Genomic DNA, 18,096 nt, shown 5'->3' on the forward strand with positions numbered 1-18,096 from the left:
CCTTCCTCCCTTTCCCACAAGGTTCTCTATTTTACTCAGCTCCTAAAGCAGTCTCAAATAAAAGTTCCACATGCCGACTCTCATCATCTTTAAAATGGCTCATCCTCCTTCCCAGCTTGCTGACCCTGTTCCTAGATCACTCACTTTTCTGTCAAATACTTAAACTGAAAGAGGCTCTTGTTTCAGGTTCGGCCTCCTCAGGAAGCCAGATTAACAGAAAGTTCATGTTGTATGTAAACAAGTATTGACTTGATAATATTCTTTGGTAACTTTTATAAAGAAAAAAAGGCTTTAAGAAATTGAGTTTTCAGAGTATAAAGTATACTTTATACAAAGTAAGTACACTGTTTTCAAAACATTCAATTTGCTTCACCTTTAGCCAACATAAATATCACTGAATGCTAAATGTAAAAACCATTAAAAAACAATTTAATCCATATTCTTAGATATTCTGCACATTCCCATTTTAGTCATTGCAGAAAAAAATGGTAGCACTAGCTATAAAATCACTTAAAACTAGACTCAAATACAAGTCCTACTACTTACTAGTTGCATAACCCTAAGCAAATAACTTGGCCTCAGTTTCATTATATAAAGTAGGGAAAATTACAGTACCCATAGATTATAAATTCTACATGGCTTTTAGTTGCATGTAGGAGAATTGTCTTCTAGCTGGAAAAATGTCACGGAAATCATTTATTTTAAGGAGTTTACAAAAATTCTTAAGATTTACATGCTATATTACACCTGGTTAACCCTGGAAGCAAAGAATAACAAGCAGAATCAAGAGACAAAATTTAATATATGCACACAGTTTTATATATAATGCAGCATCACACCATGTAGGGCATTTACTCTTATTTTATACATTCAGATATGTTTGAAACACTTCTTAAGGCTACAAAACAGAACATAGAAAAATAAACAGGAATATATTCAACACTTACAAAAAGTGATATGATAAAGAATATAAAGTACTAGTTTCCTTTTAACACTTCAAAAGATATGTATATATACTTTTTTTTACAAGTAACATCACAAATGATCACATCTTCACATGCTCTTAAAGTATTATTTGTACTCAGTGTAAGGCTATTATCGTTTTTCATACATAAAATTTTCTAGCTCTGTAACACAATGCAATTTTTAATCCATTCAAGTAAGTTCAACCCCAAAGTTGCCGCTTCCCAGCATTAAGACATGCACCCACCCCTCTTCTAAGATTTTCTAAAACTTCTATTTCAGGGAGAAAGATCTCTTTTAAAAAATAATCCCAATTAGTGGGAGAGTAAATGGCTGACACTAGTAGCAAAACCTTAGTTATTTGAAAATAACATTGGAAAATGAGACATTATTAGGATTTTAAACAAAAACAATAGCATTTAGACATAAAGTAGGGAGCAAAATACAGTAAACAGAAACAGTGTAGCCAAATATGCATTCTCTTCAGCTACACTAGAGTGGACCTTGCTGAGTACCCTTAAGTAAAAGACAAAACATTACCTCATCTAAAAAGGAAGGTAAAACAAAAGAGGCAAAAATAAATATTGCTAGTTTCTAGGATGGCTGAATGTTTTCTAAACCAGAAATGGTTAGAAAGGAACTTTATTGCACCAAGTCAATCATAAGCCAGTTTGCAGTTCACAGGCATTTTAATTCAACCTTGAGTCACAAAAAAAACAACACACTGCAAGAATACAGTCTGCATTAAATAAGATATCGGCATTGTGGTCTGGGAAAACCTCCTCTTGCCAGGTCAAGGCAGGGTCTGAGCTTAGCCCTGCCATGAAAATGAATTTGTGGGTTATCAGTAAACAGTATGAGGACTACACAGATGCCAGCATCCTGCTGCCAAGGAGGACATGGGGCAAGAGTTGAAGATTTATTTGAGAGCAAATGAACTTGAAGAGACATACACAACACCAAAAGGAAAAGGGGGCTGGAATCAAGTTCAGCCAAAGCACCTAACACAAAAAACAGGTGAGCTTTGGTCAGTCTGTTCTTCAAAATATGTATGACCATAATATGGTGAAGTTTCATAATTTTCCAACTCAAAAATACAAATGATCCTCAGTTCTATACTTTTGCCTCTATTCTCTTATAAAGAAATATGTCAACATACAGTATGACATAAACAGTTAAAATGAAGGACAAAAGCTTGCTTAGCCTTAGTTTGACCTCAGCATAAGGCAAAATCCCCTGGACTAATTAACACATTTAAAAACAAACTTAAAGGAAAAAAAGAAAACCAACCTTCATGCAAAGATTAATTTTAAAACTATCAAAAGTCAGTTCTTTTATTCCAGAGGTCACTGAGAAAAGTACCATCTGCTAAAATTCTCTTTCAAGCACTTTTTCCATCATATCCAAGAGGTGAGATATGAGAAACAGAAAGCAAATCAGTGTTTCCTTCAGGAACTATCTTCTGTTACTCAATTGAGGTAAGACAAAGTGACAATGAAGACATGAATAGTATTTCCAATTTTTAAACATTTTCAGAAGCTGAGATCAAACCCCAGTCAATAAAATGCAGGACACCAGAAGCAACAACTTATTTTGGACTCCTGAGATCAAACACATTGAACTTTCAAATCTGGTGTTTATATCAATATGTGATTTTCATTAAAATCAGGTAAGCTAGTCCTACATAAAAAAGCATGAGCTGAAAGTAGAGGACCCTCTATCTTCTCATTCCTTAACTGAGCCACTGATGTTAAGAAAAAAAATGGCTTAAGCGGTACCTTCAACAACTATTCTAGTTTAGAAGGTGACGACAAATGCCTTTCAATAGGTTCTCTCAAAAAATTTTTTCCACACAACCATCCCAGTCTTTACAATTTTTTACCTAGCACCATCATAATAAAATGTTATCTTTCAAAGTGCTCTCTAAAATCCTGTTACATTATCTAAATGCTAATCACTACTCAAATCAGCAGTTACACAGACGTTAGGTAATTAAAACAGCACAGAGGTAAATAACCATTATTACAGTACAGTGGCGATTCACTGAGCCCAGCTGGCATCCAAACATTCCCATAGGTTATCAGAGAACCCAGAAAACTCATCTGTTTCAGTTCGTCAAATTCAAGTGAATTGTATTTTCTTAAGTAATTTGCTTTACAAAAAAAGAAAGTCACCGCATCTGGTTTTGGCTAGGTATATTACACATGGCATGCAAAGAGAAATTACTACTGTGTTATTTGCATAGCACTCAAACTTCCTGATCAGAAGATAATCTCAACATAATAAAAGTGGATTTTCACATTGGTATGTACAAATAAGAAATACAAGCTACAGTTATTTTTACAAATAACACAGATGAATGAATACTGTGTTAATTCAGAGAGTCCAATCTCCAAATGAGAAGAGTGCAACATGCAAAGGGAACCTCTAGTGAATACTGCAAAGACTGGAAGAAAGCAGGATGGAATTTGTTACCTACCTAAGGGTAACAAGCTATAAAATGCAAAGCAAAACCATTTTCTAGCAGCATCCTCTAGAAAAGAACTAGAAAGTCACAATCATATTATCTTCTATACAATAGTTCCAGCCCTGACAAGTAGAACATGCAAGTGTAAAGTGAAAGTGATACACAACCAATGGTTCAAGGGGGAAAAAACAAAAACAAAAAACAAAAATACACAGTAACTCTAGAAACCTGTCAAGCTAAAAATTTTTAACATTTCTTCTCACAAAATATTTAGAATCTGTCAGTGCATTAGTGTTAAAGTGGCATTAAAAAAACTTCTGCAGTTCTAACTGATGCAGATTATTTTCAAAATGCATAGCATCTACATTTCTTTCGAGTAGGCACCATGATATTTACACCAGTGCTAAGAATTCTTGGTGGAAACAGCCATTTCATTGGATTTCCTACTATTCTTCTATGCAATCTCAACAAATACCAAAATTCAAAAATATACCTTATGAATATTAAAAGAACTATATACAACATTGCTAAGACACAGTTAATAGGCTGCCTTATGTGAATATTAAAGAGAAGACATTATTCAAGTTTGACAGATATTGAGATGAAAGGCCTTTGGGTTGGAAGCATTTTAAAAGACAACAGTGTTTTAGGCTGAGAATTGTTTGAGCCCAGTTTATGACTAAGGCATTGCATAATAAAATATACATTTCTATTTGGTGCAACGTTATGTTTGGAATCTATAGTGTGTCAAATGGTATATTTTCTTGTCACTTTAGTAAACACTATAAAGCACACATTTCCAACATTTGAAATCAAACTTATAAACTTATAAGGAAAAAGCCAAACACTAAATCTATAATGTTTTATATTAAGCTGTTTATAAAAAATACTTTAACAAACTTATCTTCTACTTTTTACGGGGACAGTCGCTTGATAAATAAAACAGATTCTGAATGAAGATAACTGGCAATGCCAGGAATTAACCTGTCCCCTTGAAGTCATGTCCAAAATGTCTTGTCCAGTATGGGAGTGAAGGTAAAGGGGCTGGGGAGGGGAAAGAGTTCCAATTGGGGTTTTTACTTTATTGTATTTTTTTAAAGCCTTCAGAAACATTCCACCTAAGAGTTTCTGTTAGAAAATATTTCAGCAACAACCATCAAGTGTGCTGTCCCCTATGGCCATCTCCCATCCCTGATCTCCTCCTATCTCCCCTAAATGGTCGTCCTCTGACATTTCGATGGTACTGATAACCTTCATCCCGACTTCTGCTTGGCTGTCCTTTCCAGGACTCCTCACCTCTCACATGTTGATATCCGCCCCTACCAGAATAGCCCCAATCACTTTTGTACTTCCTGCTTCCATAAGTTTGATTATAGAACTGCTTAGATCTACCACTTCTCAAAATATTAGACACTTCGTTTTCATCTTCTGAACTCTCTTCTTTTGGTCTTTGCACTCTGCTATCCACAGAGTTGGCTCCAGGGCTGACCACATCAGCAGCAGTCTTAGGATCTTTTACTTTTTCTGTTTTTTCTTTCAGACTTTGAATGGTCCTTTTAGGTTCAAGTTCAACAGGCACAGTTTCTCTCTCTCTGTTTAGAATCTGAGTGGGAGGATGAGCCTTTCCCTCTGCTACAGGAGGGACGGAAGCCAATGCCATATCTGCCTTTCGTGTCTGGGATGATTGCTCTGTCCGGCCTTCTTCCGGCTTACTGCTCACACTTGCTTCAGGGAGAGAATGTACATGTTCACCCCTGGCTTCTGGAAACTCATCTACTGTTGAAACTGAACCACAATCTTTAGACAGATCCAGATTTTCCAGAGACAGATCCAATTCTCCTTTCTCATCAGAGGGCAGGACAATATTCTGCCTCATTACTGGATTTTCTATGAATCCCTGAAAAGGATACCCATACCAAACATGAGGAAAGAAAGGAGGTGCAATAGGAACTGGGCCTAAGAATGGATTGGGTCCAAAAGATGGCTGGGGGAACATATTCTTGCCACTTAGTGACTCTTCATAATCAGCATGCAGAAGCTGCCCAGGGGTCTCAGATTCAAGATCAGCCTGGTAAGACAATTGTCCATGACTTTCGGACACCTGAGATGGAGGGATAACCAGAGGTGAAGAAAATGTCGGCGGTCCAATCTCTGGCTGTGGCATTTGACCATTAACACTGGCCTCAGTCTGCATAGGAAAGTGGGCATCAGTACAGGTACAGTCACTTTCATTTTGAGCAGCAGGAGCCTCTTGGAACCAGGGATTATGAGGATAAACAGGGACAGGGACCTTTGGGTACATCCTGCAGGCTGCCAGGTAGGCCTGGTGCAGCGGGTACAGGTAAGAATGTGGGGCCCACATAGGACAACTGTATGCCTAAAAAGACACAAAACAGTTAAACAAAAGAGGCGAAAAAAGAGAGGTGTGGGTGCATATCAATCTACAAGTACTAGGCTCAAGGTAAGTCTCTCATGCCTACAAAGACCATATAATCTATAGTCCAAATACTAAATCACTGTAATAACCAACATGAAAATGAATTACAAAATTCACTGCTTTAAGACTCCATTGCGGCTGGGCGCGGTGGCTCAAGCCTGTAATCCCAGCACTTTGGGAGGCCGAGACGGGCCGATCACGAGGTCAGGAGATCGAGACCATCCTGGCTAACCCGGTGAAACCCCGCTCTACTAAAAAATACAAAAAACTAGCCGGGCAAAGTGGCGGGCGCCTGTGGTCCCAGCTACTCGGGAGGCTGAGGCAGGAGAATGGCGTAAACCCGGGAGGCGGAGCTTGCAGTGAGCTGAGATCCGGCCACTGCACTCCAGCCTGGGCGACAGAGCCAGACTCAGTCTCAAAAAAAAAAAAAAAAAGACTCCATTGCTTGCTCCTGTCCTAAAACCAATCTGAAGTCCTCCTAAGTTGATAGGAGATAGTATTTCTATCACTTGACTGTTTAGCTAGACCTGCATTCACATTCTGGCTCTACCACTAACTCATTGTGCCACCCCATGCAGGCCAGTTAACATCTGAATTTGTTTTACTGGGAAAATGCCAGTATGAGAGTAGATGATCTCCAATGTTAGGACTCCACAATTCTAGGAGCCCCCAAGAGTACTCCAAATGTAAGGATTAAGTTAGACCTCTAATCAGGGAGGGATAATGTTGAAAATTAAATATTCCAAATCCTTCCTCTGCAAGATTTCAGCTAAAAACCAAAATATGAAGAAAGTATAACTGGTTAGCTAATTGGCTAACCAATTAAAATCAACATTAAATATAAAATTAACCAATTAATGCAGCAGATGGTAAAATAATCAAGTTTCTTTTTATGAAAGTGGTCAGCAGGCTAAGGTAGGGCACTTCATTTCATAGTTTGACTGTCTAAAACCCACAGAAACTAATGTAGGACAGGAGAAAACCTAACGTTAACAGGGACAGAGTTCTCCAACCTAAGAAAAGCTATTTCTAGACTGACCATTTCCCAAAGGATACCTCTGCTCTTCTAGTCAACAACCACACTATCTTATATAGGAGGATGTACACGTTACTTCCTTTGATCTTTTCAATAATGGAGGCAGGTGAAGAATATTACCCCCATTCTATAAATGAAAAAGTTAGGCCCAGATACGCTACATGGCTTGCCCAGGGAAATTCAGCTAAAGAGTGATGGAGCAGAACTTCAAGCCCAGATTTGCATCTAATTAATTCCCAAGCGAGGGCATTTCCATTAGGCTGCCCAAAGATGCAGCTATGTCTTGAATATACTCACAGGTTAAGCCATCCCAGTCAAGACAAAAAGTAAAACTGGAGCCTCTACTAGCACTAAAAACAAACAATATAGTACAGAAAATGCTGGTTTTTAAAATAATGAGATTTAGCAAATTTTAGGTTACTGACTGACAGGATAAGAGTTAACACTAGTAATAATTTAAAACAGTATTAATGAATAAACTGACTTTAAGATGATAAAATGTAAATACCTTCACACCAAGATTGAAGAAAAATCGAAGAATATTCTTATCTAAAAATAAAGTAATCATTTGTTAAAAGTATATATCTGCAGAGCTTTTATTTATCATCCTCATTAAACATATAGTTCTAAAGACAATTTTACCTACTCTAGTTGTTTTCTCTAGCCTGTGAAACAAAACATAGATAAAAACCGTAATATAACATAACATAAAAACAGGCTGTTACCAAAGGTTAATTCCAGATTCAATATGCTTTGTCTGTTAGCATGTAAATCCCAAAATGGCTTTGACTGAAATTTTTATCTTATTAAAACTGAATCTGGGTAAAGGACATTCAGGTGCTTTTTTTCTCAACTTTTCTGGGGGTTTAAAAATTAGGAAATGAAAATGTCGAGAATGGTAAAATCAACATAAAACCTAACTTATTAGTAGCATCATTAGTAGGATAATAGTATTCCAAGTATTCATTTACCATGAGCCAGTTACCCATAGACACAAACATCAAACTACTAACTAATAAAACAAAAACATTCACATAAATCCAGGTAAACAGCATATAGTAGACATTGCATTATTCAGATTTACAGATATAAAATTTTGCAAACCAAAAATGAGGGAGGGGCAAATTCCTTAAAAATAAAGGGGGAAAGTAAATTTTAAAAGAATTTTTAAACAAAAATAAGACACATTAAATATAGTACTTTAACAGCCACTACATACTATATTTGCTTTTCTCTGTAACTTTTTCATGGATGCAAGTGTTAGTTCTGAAATGCAGACCCATGTTTAGGTATCTAATTAGTGAAATTATTATGATCTTAATTCAGAATGGTTTCAAGTCCGTTTATGTAAAAAACACAGAAGGAGGTATCATTACTAAGCACACTAGCATTAACAAGTATGCCAGAAACATTAAAAAAAATTTTTTCTGGGCCAGGTGCGGTGGCTCACGCCTGTAATCCCAGCACTTTGAGAGGCCGAGGTGGGTGGATCACAAGGTCAGGAGATCGAGACCATCCTGGCTAACATAGTGAAACCCTGTCTCTACTAAAAAATACAAAAAAATTAGCCAGGCATGGTGGCGGGTGCCTGTAGTCCCAGCTACTCAGGAGGCTGAAATGGGAGCATCGCTTGAATCCAGGGGGCAGAGGTTGCAATGAGCTGAGATCGCATCACTGCACTCTAGCTTGGGCGACAGAGAGAGACTCCGTCTCAAAACAAAAAAAAAATTCTAATACATTTTTCTAATAAATCAAGCTGAAACAAGAATGAATGACTAATAGCTAAACCTCTGCTGCCTTCCCATCCTTGAGCTTACTAAGAAACCAGACCTCTGACCTCTACTTACCTCTCTTCATTTCTTACTAAGCTTGTTTGGACTTGATAAAGTCAATTTGAACTTGGAGAAGGAGCTCACCTTTAGGCAGGTCCTCCCCAGTCTGACACAGTGAATAAGGTGGTACAATGGCTCGATCTCCCTTTTCATTACAAGGAAACCCAGGATAGAGTGGGTCTTGATAAAGGCTCAATGTCTGAGGCAAAGGCATCAAGGGCTGGTTAACTGCCTGTATTGACACAGGAACTGGAGAGGGTGTTAAATGAGCTTGGGATACAGCAGAATCAGGTCCAGTGGTCAAAGTCTGTGTCACTGACAAAACGGGAATTGGAGCAGGGACACCTACAAACAAGAAGAAAGGAATCAAAAATGACAAAAGATGAAAATCTTTACAAATATGCTTACATTAACCTATAAAGAATGCTATATAACTGATATTGCCAATCTAAAGTAGTACCTTTTAATATCAACCAAGGGCCCTCCTGGACACAAAGAAGGAAATATGCCCAGGACACAAGCTTTGAGTCAATGTCTTCTAACAGTAGCTCTTGCAGGCACGTGTAAGACATGGGGCTGGTCAAGGGGTTCATTACGGGGCCATAAAGAGCTGGCCCACGAAGGAAGCATCAAACCGTGGTGCTAATTAGTGCTGAGCAACCAAAGCAACCAGCTCAAACATCATGCTCCTGAGATTATGAGGGCATATGTCAGATGAATACAACACCAAATGAACATGGTCTTTCCACATTGGAAGCAGAGCAAAGCAGAGTATCACAGAAAGCTCTGTGAGGCTCCACATACCTAACCCTGCTCGGAGGTCAAACTTTCACTCAAGAGTTTGAAGTCTCTGACTAGAAAGGTGTTTTGGGTGGCTAGATTTTCTAAACCCTTCTCTAACCTGTTGGTCCAAAAGTTGTAGGTTCACTTGGCCAGGCTGGCACAGTGGCTGGTAAAGAAGGCACTGCAGGAGTTAGATGTACCTCTGGAGAAACTAGAAGGGGAGCTGGATTTGACAAAGACACATGCTCTGCTGGCTTCTTCAAGAAGGGAGTGAGTAGGGGAAGACAGAAAAAGACAAGAGGTCATTTTACTTTAACATTAATTTTAACCACCAGATACATATTGAGTTGCCTGCCTTTTATACAAATGAAGTACAAACAGCCCTTTATAGTCTTAGAAATGTAAGAGAAACACACAGCAGCTAAAGATAATATGCAAACAAATTTGATCCTAACCAAGGGTTGCCTACCAACAAGGACTGCATTTTTTAATACAGACAGGGTTTCACCATGTTGCCCAGGCTAGTCTCAAAACTCTTGGGCTCAAGAGTTGGGCTCTACCCGCCTCGGCATTCCAAAGTGATGGAATTTCAGGCGTGAGCCACTGCACCTATCCACTAGCAGAGTTAAATACAACACAATACTTTTAAGGCAAGTGAGCAAAATCATTGAAATCTTGAAATTCATGATTATTTAGAAAAACTCCTCATACAACTATATGCTTCCTGGCATTTAACATTTAACTTTCTCTACTCTTGTATTAGGATCAAGAACTAAAATGTCTGCTAGAACACAGGTTCATCATGAAATTTGTAAACTGGTATTTTTTTAATGCATATTTTTCAAATCTTTTCAATCAGTACATTCCCTCCCATCTGTGAAATAACTGATGCAGACAAATCTTTTAAATTTTGAAATAAAGCAGAAATTCATAGTTTCCCTTCAAAAATCTAATTTTCAAGCAAATCTACCAAAGTAAATACAAAGTATCAAATATAACGGTAACAAATATAAATATACTCAAAATCAATTCAAAAGAATGGTCTCAATGTCCAGAAAATGGTGGTTATTTCTATAACATTCCATAGAGAACATTCTAGACTAACATCAGAATACATTTAAAAATCATAACCACGGCCAAACCGTGATGCTAAAAAAATTCTCCATTTCCCATATTGATGTTTTCTGTTGTTAAATGATCCTATATACAGAGTAAAGAAACCCAGAGAGTAGAGTATTCAATATTAAATGCAACAATATACTTACTTGTTCTGCAGGAGAAGGGCACTCTAACTTCTTTGACTTTGATGGTGACGAAACTGTTGCATATTTATCATCGGTAATATTCTTTGGAAGAAAAAAAAAAAGTTTTGTATTTCAGAGACCCACATTCTGGAATAATTGATGGTTTCCTTTTATAATTCACCCTACCTGTATCTGATAGAACCCTCTCACCACTGAGTATTTTTTCCAATTATATCTTATCTTCAACAAGTAGGCTAACTTTGCCTGAACATCTTTATTATATCAAACTACTGGGCAGTTTTCATTGGGGGCAAGGCTTCAAACAGTATACTCTTCTCCTTTAAAAATATCACTCTAGAGGGACAGAGAATAAAAGCTACTTTCTAACAATTCAGGCAGGGTACCCTAATGTACCTTGAAGACATAATTTGTGAGTGACTTCTCAATCCCCATTATCTTTTTCCTGCTTTTCTACTTTCCTAATACACAGCTATAAAATTTTGATTTTCACCTTCTTCCACTTCTTCCTGCTGTACTATCATAGTATTAAGGAAAAAGAAAAGATGCAAGTAGTGTTTAAAACTTTTACCTCCAATGTGCTTGGTTCAGGCTTTTTATCCAACTGACTATGTCCATGAATAGAGTCTGCAGGAGATCAAGATTAAAAAAGACAGCATAAGCCACCAGTCATGTCTGAACACAGAACAACAAAATACGAAGATAGAAGAAGCCAAAAGTATTATTTGAACCATGTTTAGCCAGTTAAAACGTGGTTTTTAGAATAGCATTTAACATGCTTTAGCTTGAGTCAATGCTTCTCTACAACATTCAAAATATGTGACATTAGATAAACTACTTAACAACTTAAAAAGTGTTCCTTCCCAAATATATGGCACTAAGCCAGTCATCTAAAGAGATCTCTAGCATCTGCTTTCGAATGATGAGATAACTTACCTTTGTCTTTTCGTTCTTCTGTATCCATTCTCCGCCTGCTTCCTTTTCTATCACTTACATGTGATGATTTTCTCTGGACACATGGGTTGCTACTCTGAGAAGCTGACTGACTGACTGATGAGCTCTTTAAAATGAACAAAACCCAGCATTCTGTGTTAAAGATTTACCCACAAATATATGAACAAATCCTGTATTTAATCTTATTCTTCATACTTCTAAAAATCTCAAAATTCACAGCCTTGTATTTTTGAACTGAAACTAAAGAAGATAGAATCTAGGGTCCATAATTAATTATACACCCTAGATTAATAGTCTTATCACAAAGTCGAAAGGATTAAGCAATCAGATTTCAGCCTAGATTAGTAGACTTAATCTTCATATCCCTATTTCAGGAAGCCACCCTGACCAAACCTTTACCCTACAACTTTTCTTTACAAAAACAACATCTTCTGTGCCAACCTTCCAAAAAAGTCATTGTAGTGCCATATTTTTCGGTGGGGAGTTGGGGAGAACCTAAGTGCAAATTAGCAAATACAGTGCACAAGGATTCTTATCAATGAAGTGTTTACTGACGGTCAGCAAAACACTTAAACTCTGCATGAGATCAGGGACTGAAATAAGTCAGGTTTTTAAGCTAAATTATCATTGAAGGTTCTAGGTTCCTGTTTTAGCATTCTAAATAAATGTTCCACACAGCTAAGAGGAGGATCTCAGTCTTCTCTAACAGTTTTCTAGAAAACAAATTTGAGCCACTATCAAAAGCAATCAGTATTAAACTCCTTAGTCTAAAAATGATGAGTACGAAAGACCTCATTCTTAACAAGAAAGAAATTTCACAATCTGTACCCACATTACAGTAGTTGTACTTTTACAATTCACTAACTGAAAAATGCAAAAAGGTATGAATGCAAGCTTAAACAATTTGTAGTTGTTATTTATGTAATAACACATATGACATGAGAGATAAATGTACGCAGCACATAAACGATGCTTATTTATGTACGGATTTGGGCACTTCAATTATTCCTAAATGGATTCGGGCACTTCTTCCAATAATTCCTAAACTCCAATGCCTGTGCCAGATTAAACTGCTATTCCAGATCACCTGTTTTCAATTGAGTTCCTCCTCAAGTCTCCTAAGGAAGTCCACAGAGACCAGAAGACAGACCTCAGTGTGTGACGCTTTAATGTTTTATACTAGTATACTGGGTAACCTCCCGTAACAGTCCACTATTTATTTAATCTACTCTAAAAAGAAAATGTGTCCAACCACCATTCTGGATCATAGGTCATTTGGGTACTACTTACCAAGATGTAAAAGACCACAGGCACAGGCTCCCAGACATGAGAATGAATTAGGTACCCCTCCTCTTTGCTGCCAACAAACCCACCTCAGAGAGCACATACTTCATTCTACATGAGAACAGTTTTCCCTTCTGACTTCCCAAAAAGAATTAAGAAACCTGAAGGTAAAGAACACTTCTTTTATCAGAGAAGCATCCATCACAGCCTGACACATGGAGAAAGGACAAAGCCTCAGGATGACATGTGTTACCACCTCCAACAGCAAACACCCTGAAAGACAGCTCTCAAAAAGGCTTCCTGATTTTACACATATATCTTGTAATGGATTAACTAAATCATGAACCTCTACTACATAGTACTTTTGCTAACAAATTAAACACGTTTTAGTTCAAAAGAAAACGCTAAACACTACAAGTGAACAAACCAGTTTACTTGCCTCAACTCTATCAACCTTATAGTAATATCTCTAGGTCTAGAGATATTACTAAACATGTGAAAAGGAAAAATAGGAAAAATGTGAAAAAAATGTGATCTTTAAAGTATTTAAAGTATAAAAATTATTAGTTTACCCTTGGGAACTATGGCTTAATCTAAAAACTGTATTAAGAGAAACTTCTATACAATAACTTTTAAACTGTCTTTTCATACATACCGAAAGGGCTGGGAAAGCCTGTTCGTCTCTGTTCTGAATCTCATAGAGTAAACGGGATTCTTCTATAGCTTGCTTCTCTCTGCGCTCCTCTGGGGAAAGGCCGAAATAGTTAGATTCTCGACTTGTGTGATCAAAATCCTCAACTCTTTCACGATCAGGTTTTCTGTCAAATAAAACATTCTTGTCAGAAAAAAAAAAAAAAAGACAAACTATACTGAGTACCTAAGATAAAATGATCTATTTTGCAATATAAACATTTTACTAATTTAGCTACACTGACATTTTAGAACATTTGGCAGCCTAGTTAATAAATGTTTAGCAAATGGAAGCTTCTGTAGCATGCCTTTACAGAGAGTCAAGAAGACAAACTTAACAATGGGAGGTAGAGGGGAAAAGAAAAAAAAACTTATTTCCAAATGATACAAAAATGAGTGAGGTTTTTTTCTTTTCATCAAGGAAGAAATGTGAGAACTGTATATACTTGTTATACCATATTCCAATATTTTCATTAAGAATTAATTATCAAAGGGAAAATTATTAGTTTAGGTCTCAAAAGCATTCTCACTTTCTGTTCTAAATAAAGGGGAATGGTCCAAAGGTCCAATAAGACAGCAGGACCATCTTCCCACTTGTTTATGACACCACCAAGGGAGACAGAGAGCTGAAAAAGAAAAACTAAAACATGTCAGGCTGGATACCAATTGCACAGGTAAGACTGCTGTCATTTCAACGTAATTTTGGTCAAAAAAGGATGACAAGAAATTCATGAATAGAGTTTAGTACCCTATAATCCAACCCTAATGTATTATATGGCTTATAACTATTAAAGACAGTATGAATACTATTTCTAACATGTCTAACAGTTCTTCAAAAATGGAACATGAAAATCTAAAACCTGTAAGAAAAATACTTTGTCACAGTACAAAGAAATATTATCCTCCTCAACAGAGTAGAGCACTATGATGTCATCTGATTTTTTTTTTACCGCTGAAATAGATAGCCATTTCACGTCCTTACACAGTCCCACTTACAATCACACTCCAATTACAACAGGACAGATGTCAACCCCAATGGTACTGATGAAAAAAGGGAGGGATAAAAAATCTGGACTCTATTTTAGACTAATCCTTCCCAAATCCCAGTGGTAAAAAATTTTGAAGAGGACTCAGCAACTGTCAGGAGTCTCTGCCAAATTAGCACTACCTTGTCACCATCTCCTATCACCCCAAAAAAATGACCACTACTGTATGATCTTCATCTCATCCTCAGAGAGAAGCTACCACAGTCTATTTTCATCTAGCTTGAAGACAGATATTCAGCCACAGTATTTCCTGGATAGCCACATTAATGAAAGCATATATGGCAATCTTGCTTGGATTTTGGTTATATTTTGTGTTTTCTCCACAGGAAGAGACAATTATCAATGAGGAAAAACTGGAAAAAGTAAGAGGCCATGAAGGTCTCATATCCAGCACTACAGTTCTCTTTTGCTCTATAACTAGAAGAAATTCAAAAGTGATGTGTTACAAATTAGAAATACAGTGAAGATGAACTGTACTGGGCTTAAATCTATTGGATTGTTAGCTATAAAATTCTAAAATCTGACTAAGTTTTTTAATGTTCTTACTTTAAATATTCAATAAAGTTTTTAAACTTGTTTTAATACGTTAGTAAAATTCGTTCTCACACACAATGGAGAAGGCATACTAACCTAACAACAAACTGCAAATACCACTAGGTTCTAATGTAATTAGTCACAATGTCAAAAAATCTCTAAAGTTTCATGTCTATGGTATTAATTATCACTGCCTTGTCACATACCATCAAGTATTTTTATATACCAAGTAACACATATAGCTAACACATATAAAAGGATCCTAATAAGATATGCTTCTCTATTTCATAGTATTAAAAATACTGTTGATTAGAGGCTGGGTGCCATGGCTCATGCCTGTAATCCCAGGACTTTGCGAGGCAGAGGCGGGCTGATCACCTAAGGTCAGGAGTTCAAGACCAGCCTGACCAACATGGTGAAACCCCGTCTCTAATAAAAATACAAAAGCAGCCAGGCGTGGTGGTGCACGCCTGTAATCCCAGCTACTCGGGAGGCTAAGGCATGGCAATCGCTTGAACCCGGGAGATGGAGGATGCAGTGAGCCAAGATTGCGCCATTGCACTCAAGCCTGGGCAGTAAGAGAAAAACTCTGTCTCAAAAAAAAAAAAAAAAAACTTGATTAAAAGTATTATTGGTACAAGACATCTGTCTGAGCACTGTACCAATTCACAGGCGATCAGAGTCAACACCAGAAACACACCAGATTATAAATTCAGTTCATAATAAACAAGTTTATTTAAATTAGCCATTTTGTAGTCTATGTGTATTTCCTTTTTTAATCTTTAAATCACTAAAGAGTACCCTTGTGTTCAAGGAAAAAGAACACTGCTTTTTCTATCAAAAAATGAGAATGTTATTAAACAATTAATTTCTGCCTATAATCTTTCTATAGTTACTTTCTATTTCTAGGTTTCCAAAGTTAACATTCAAAGTAAGTTAATATCTTAGGATACTCTTTGTGCATTGAGTAAGCTACCACCAGGGGCTACTGGAGTTTGGTCAATGTCCAAACAACAAAATTCAGCCATAAACTAGTTGATTAGTGGCATAAATTCTGTCTGTTTGGGAGAGGTAATGTAACAGATTAGAATCATTAGTATTTGTTATGGATTGAACTGTGCTTCTCAGAAAGTTATGTTCATGTTCCTAATCTCTAGTACCTATGCACATGACCTTTTTAGAAATAGGGTCTTCTCAGATGTAATCAAGTAAAGATGAGATCATACTGAATAGGGTAGGACCTAAACCCAGTATGACTAATGTCCTTATGAGAAAAGATAGACAGAGACACATGGGGAGAACACCATGCGATGATGGAAGCAGAGAATGGAGTGATGCACTTACAAGCCAAGGAACCTCAAGGACTGCAGTCAACTCCAGAAGTAGGAGGCAAGCATGGAACACATTCTCCCCTAGAGCCTTCGGAGAGACCATGGCCCTGGCAACAACTTGATTTCAGACTTTTAGCAACCAGAAGTGTGAAAAAATAAATTTCTGTTGTTTCAAGATGACCAGTTTATGGTATTTTGCTACAACAGCACCAAGAAACTAAAATAGTATTAATAAATGTCAGCTTATAGTATTGATAAATGTCAGCTTAAGAACCTACAATTCTGTCTTGAAGATGCTACATAAAACATATTTATTTCCTTTCTTTTTAAGACAAGTCAACTACAGTAGCGACAAAGGGTGAAAGAGTAGAACAAGCAGTTTGACCTGTAACTGACTGTGAACAATCAACTGAGATAACTCAGGACCTTCACACCAGCCTATATATCTTCAGTGACAAAATGTTAAGTGCATTCACAAAGAACGTAACATCCAAATGCCAGATATAAAGGAACTAAAGACCAGAGGGTTAGCAAACACATAAGCTGATGCTACAGCTCTTCGGGTAATTGAGAAGGTGCTTTGATGGGAAAAGTACTTGTCATAGTCACCTATGAAGACTCCACAGGAAACACAGTCATATTTGCATGATAAAGACAGCTTCAACATAAGACACAGCCTCTCAAATAAAGCTCTTGCAAAGGGTTATAAAGTTACTCAACAGAAAGGGTAGACTAGGGAAAAATTAAAATCCACATAGCACAGGAAAATTGTGATCCTCAAAGTTCATCTGTCTCTGGATACTTAGAATGTTGTTATTTATAATTTCACAGACCTAAAATTGTAGCCCCATTCAGTATTAAGAGACATTACCACAGTCAAAACTTATCAAAGTAAACCAACAATTTTGGGCTGCTTTAAGTTCCTCACCTCCCAAGGAAATAGAAATGCAATCTGGAATCCAGTCTTTACCATATTACAAGCCACCAGAAAATTAAGTGCCAGAATAGGATTGGGCTAGAATAAGATCTCCCAAACCATTTGAAAAAATACTAAAAAATAAAGGTCTCTCTATATATACTTCCTTGCCTTGTTTGAAGAAAATTATAAAGAATTGAGACCCTCACATGATGTTTTATCCAAAATGCTCTTAATACTAATCTAGGGACAATTATATGAACACAAAGTTATAATTATTTAAACGCACATAATGCGGCAAATGCAACAAATGCCTCTTACTTGATTTCTATACTTCTCTTGCATTCAAGAAGGTTACCTTATGATCTGTGAAGGTGTCCGGCTAAGATTTTTGTGCTCACTGGAGAATTTCTGAGACTGTGACCCTGAAGAATGACTAGAGAACGCATGTTGTCTTACTCCTGAAGGATGCTGCAGTCGAGGAGGTAGTGCTGATGGGGCTTTTATTGGCTTGCTTGGATTCTTTGGCCCTCTGTAATCCATATCTGTGATAAGAACCCA

The 18,096-nt window shown here is 37.0% G+C and overlaps 1 protein-coding gene across 6 annotated transcripts in view; it reads right to left on the reverse strand.

The window, feature by feature from the left end:
- Positions 1 to 783: 783 nt before the first annotated feature.
- The window catches only part of OTUD4 (OTU deubiquitinase 4), a 48,247-nt gene continuing 30,934 nt past the window's right edge, over positions 784 to 18,096 (reverse strand). For all 6 annotated transcript variants that reach the window (XM_015139295.3, XM_001095354.5, XM_078002302.1 and 3 more), the window contains 9 exons: positions 17,894 to 18,080; positions 13,674 to 13,836; positions 11,717 to 11,840; positions 11,352 to 11,407; positions 10,784 to 10,864; positions 9,637 to 9,775; positions 8,820 to 9,080; positions 7,412 to 7,452; positions 784 to 5,807 (listed from right to left, as the gene is read on the reverse strand). In XM_015139295.3, coding sequence (XP_014994781.3) covers positions 4,587 to 5,807; positions 7,412 to 7,452; positions 8,820 to 9,080; positions 9,637 to 9,775; positions 10,784 to 10,864; positions 11,352 to 11,407; positions 11,717 to 11,840; positions 13,674 to 13,836; positions 17,894 to 18,080 — 2,273 coding nt within the window. In that variant the 3' untranslated portion in view covers positions 784 to 4,586. The remainder of the gene's footprint in view (positions 5,808 to 7,411; positions 7,453 to 8,819; positions 9,081 to 9,636; positions 9,776 to 10,783; positions 10,865 to 11,351; positions 11,408 to 11,716; positions 11,841 to 13,673; positions 13,837 to 17,893; positions 18,081 to 18,096) is intronic.

The sequence above is a fragment of the Macaca mulatta genome, chromosome 5 (assembly GCF_049350105.2).
Source record: "Macaca mulatta isolate MMU2019108-1 chromosome 5, T2T-MMU8v2.0, whole genome shotgun sequence".
NCBI lineage: Eukaryota > Metazoa > Chordata > Mammalia > Primates > Cercopithecidae > Macaca > Macaca mulatta.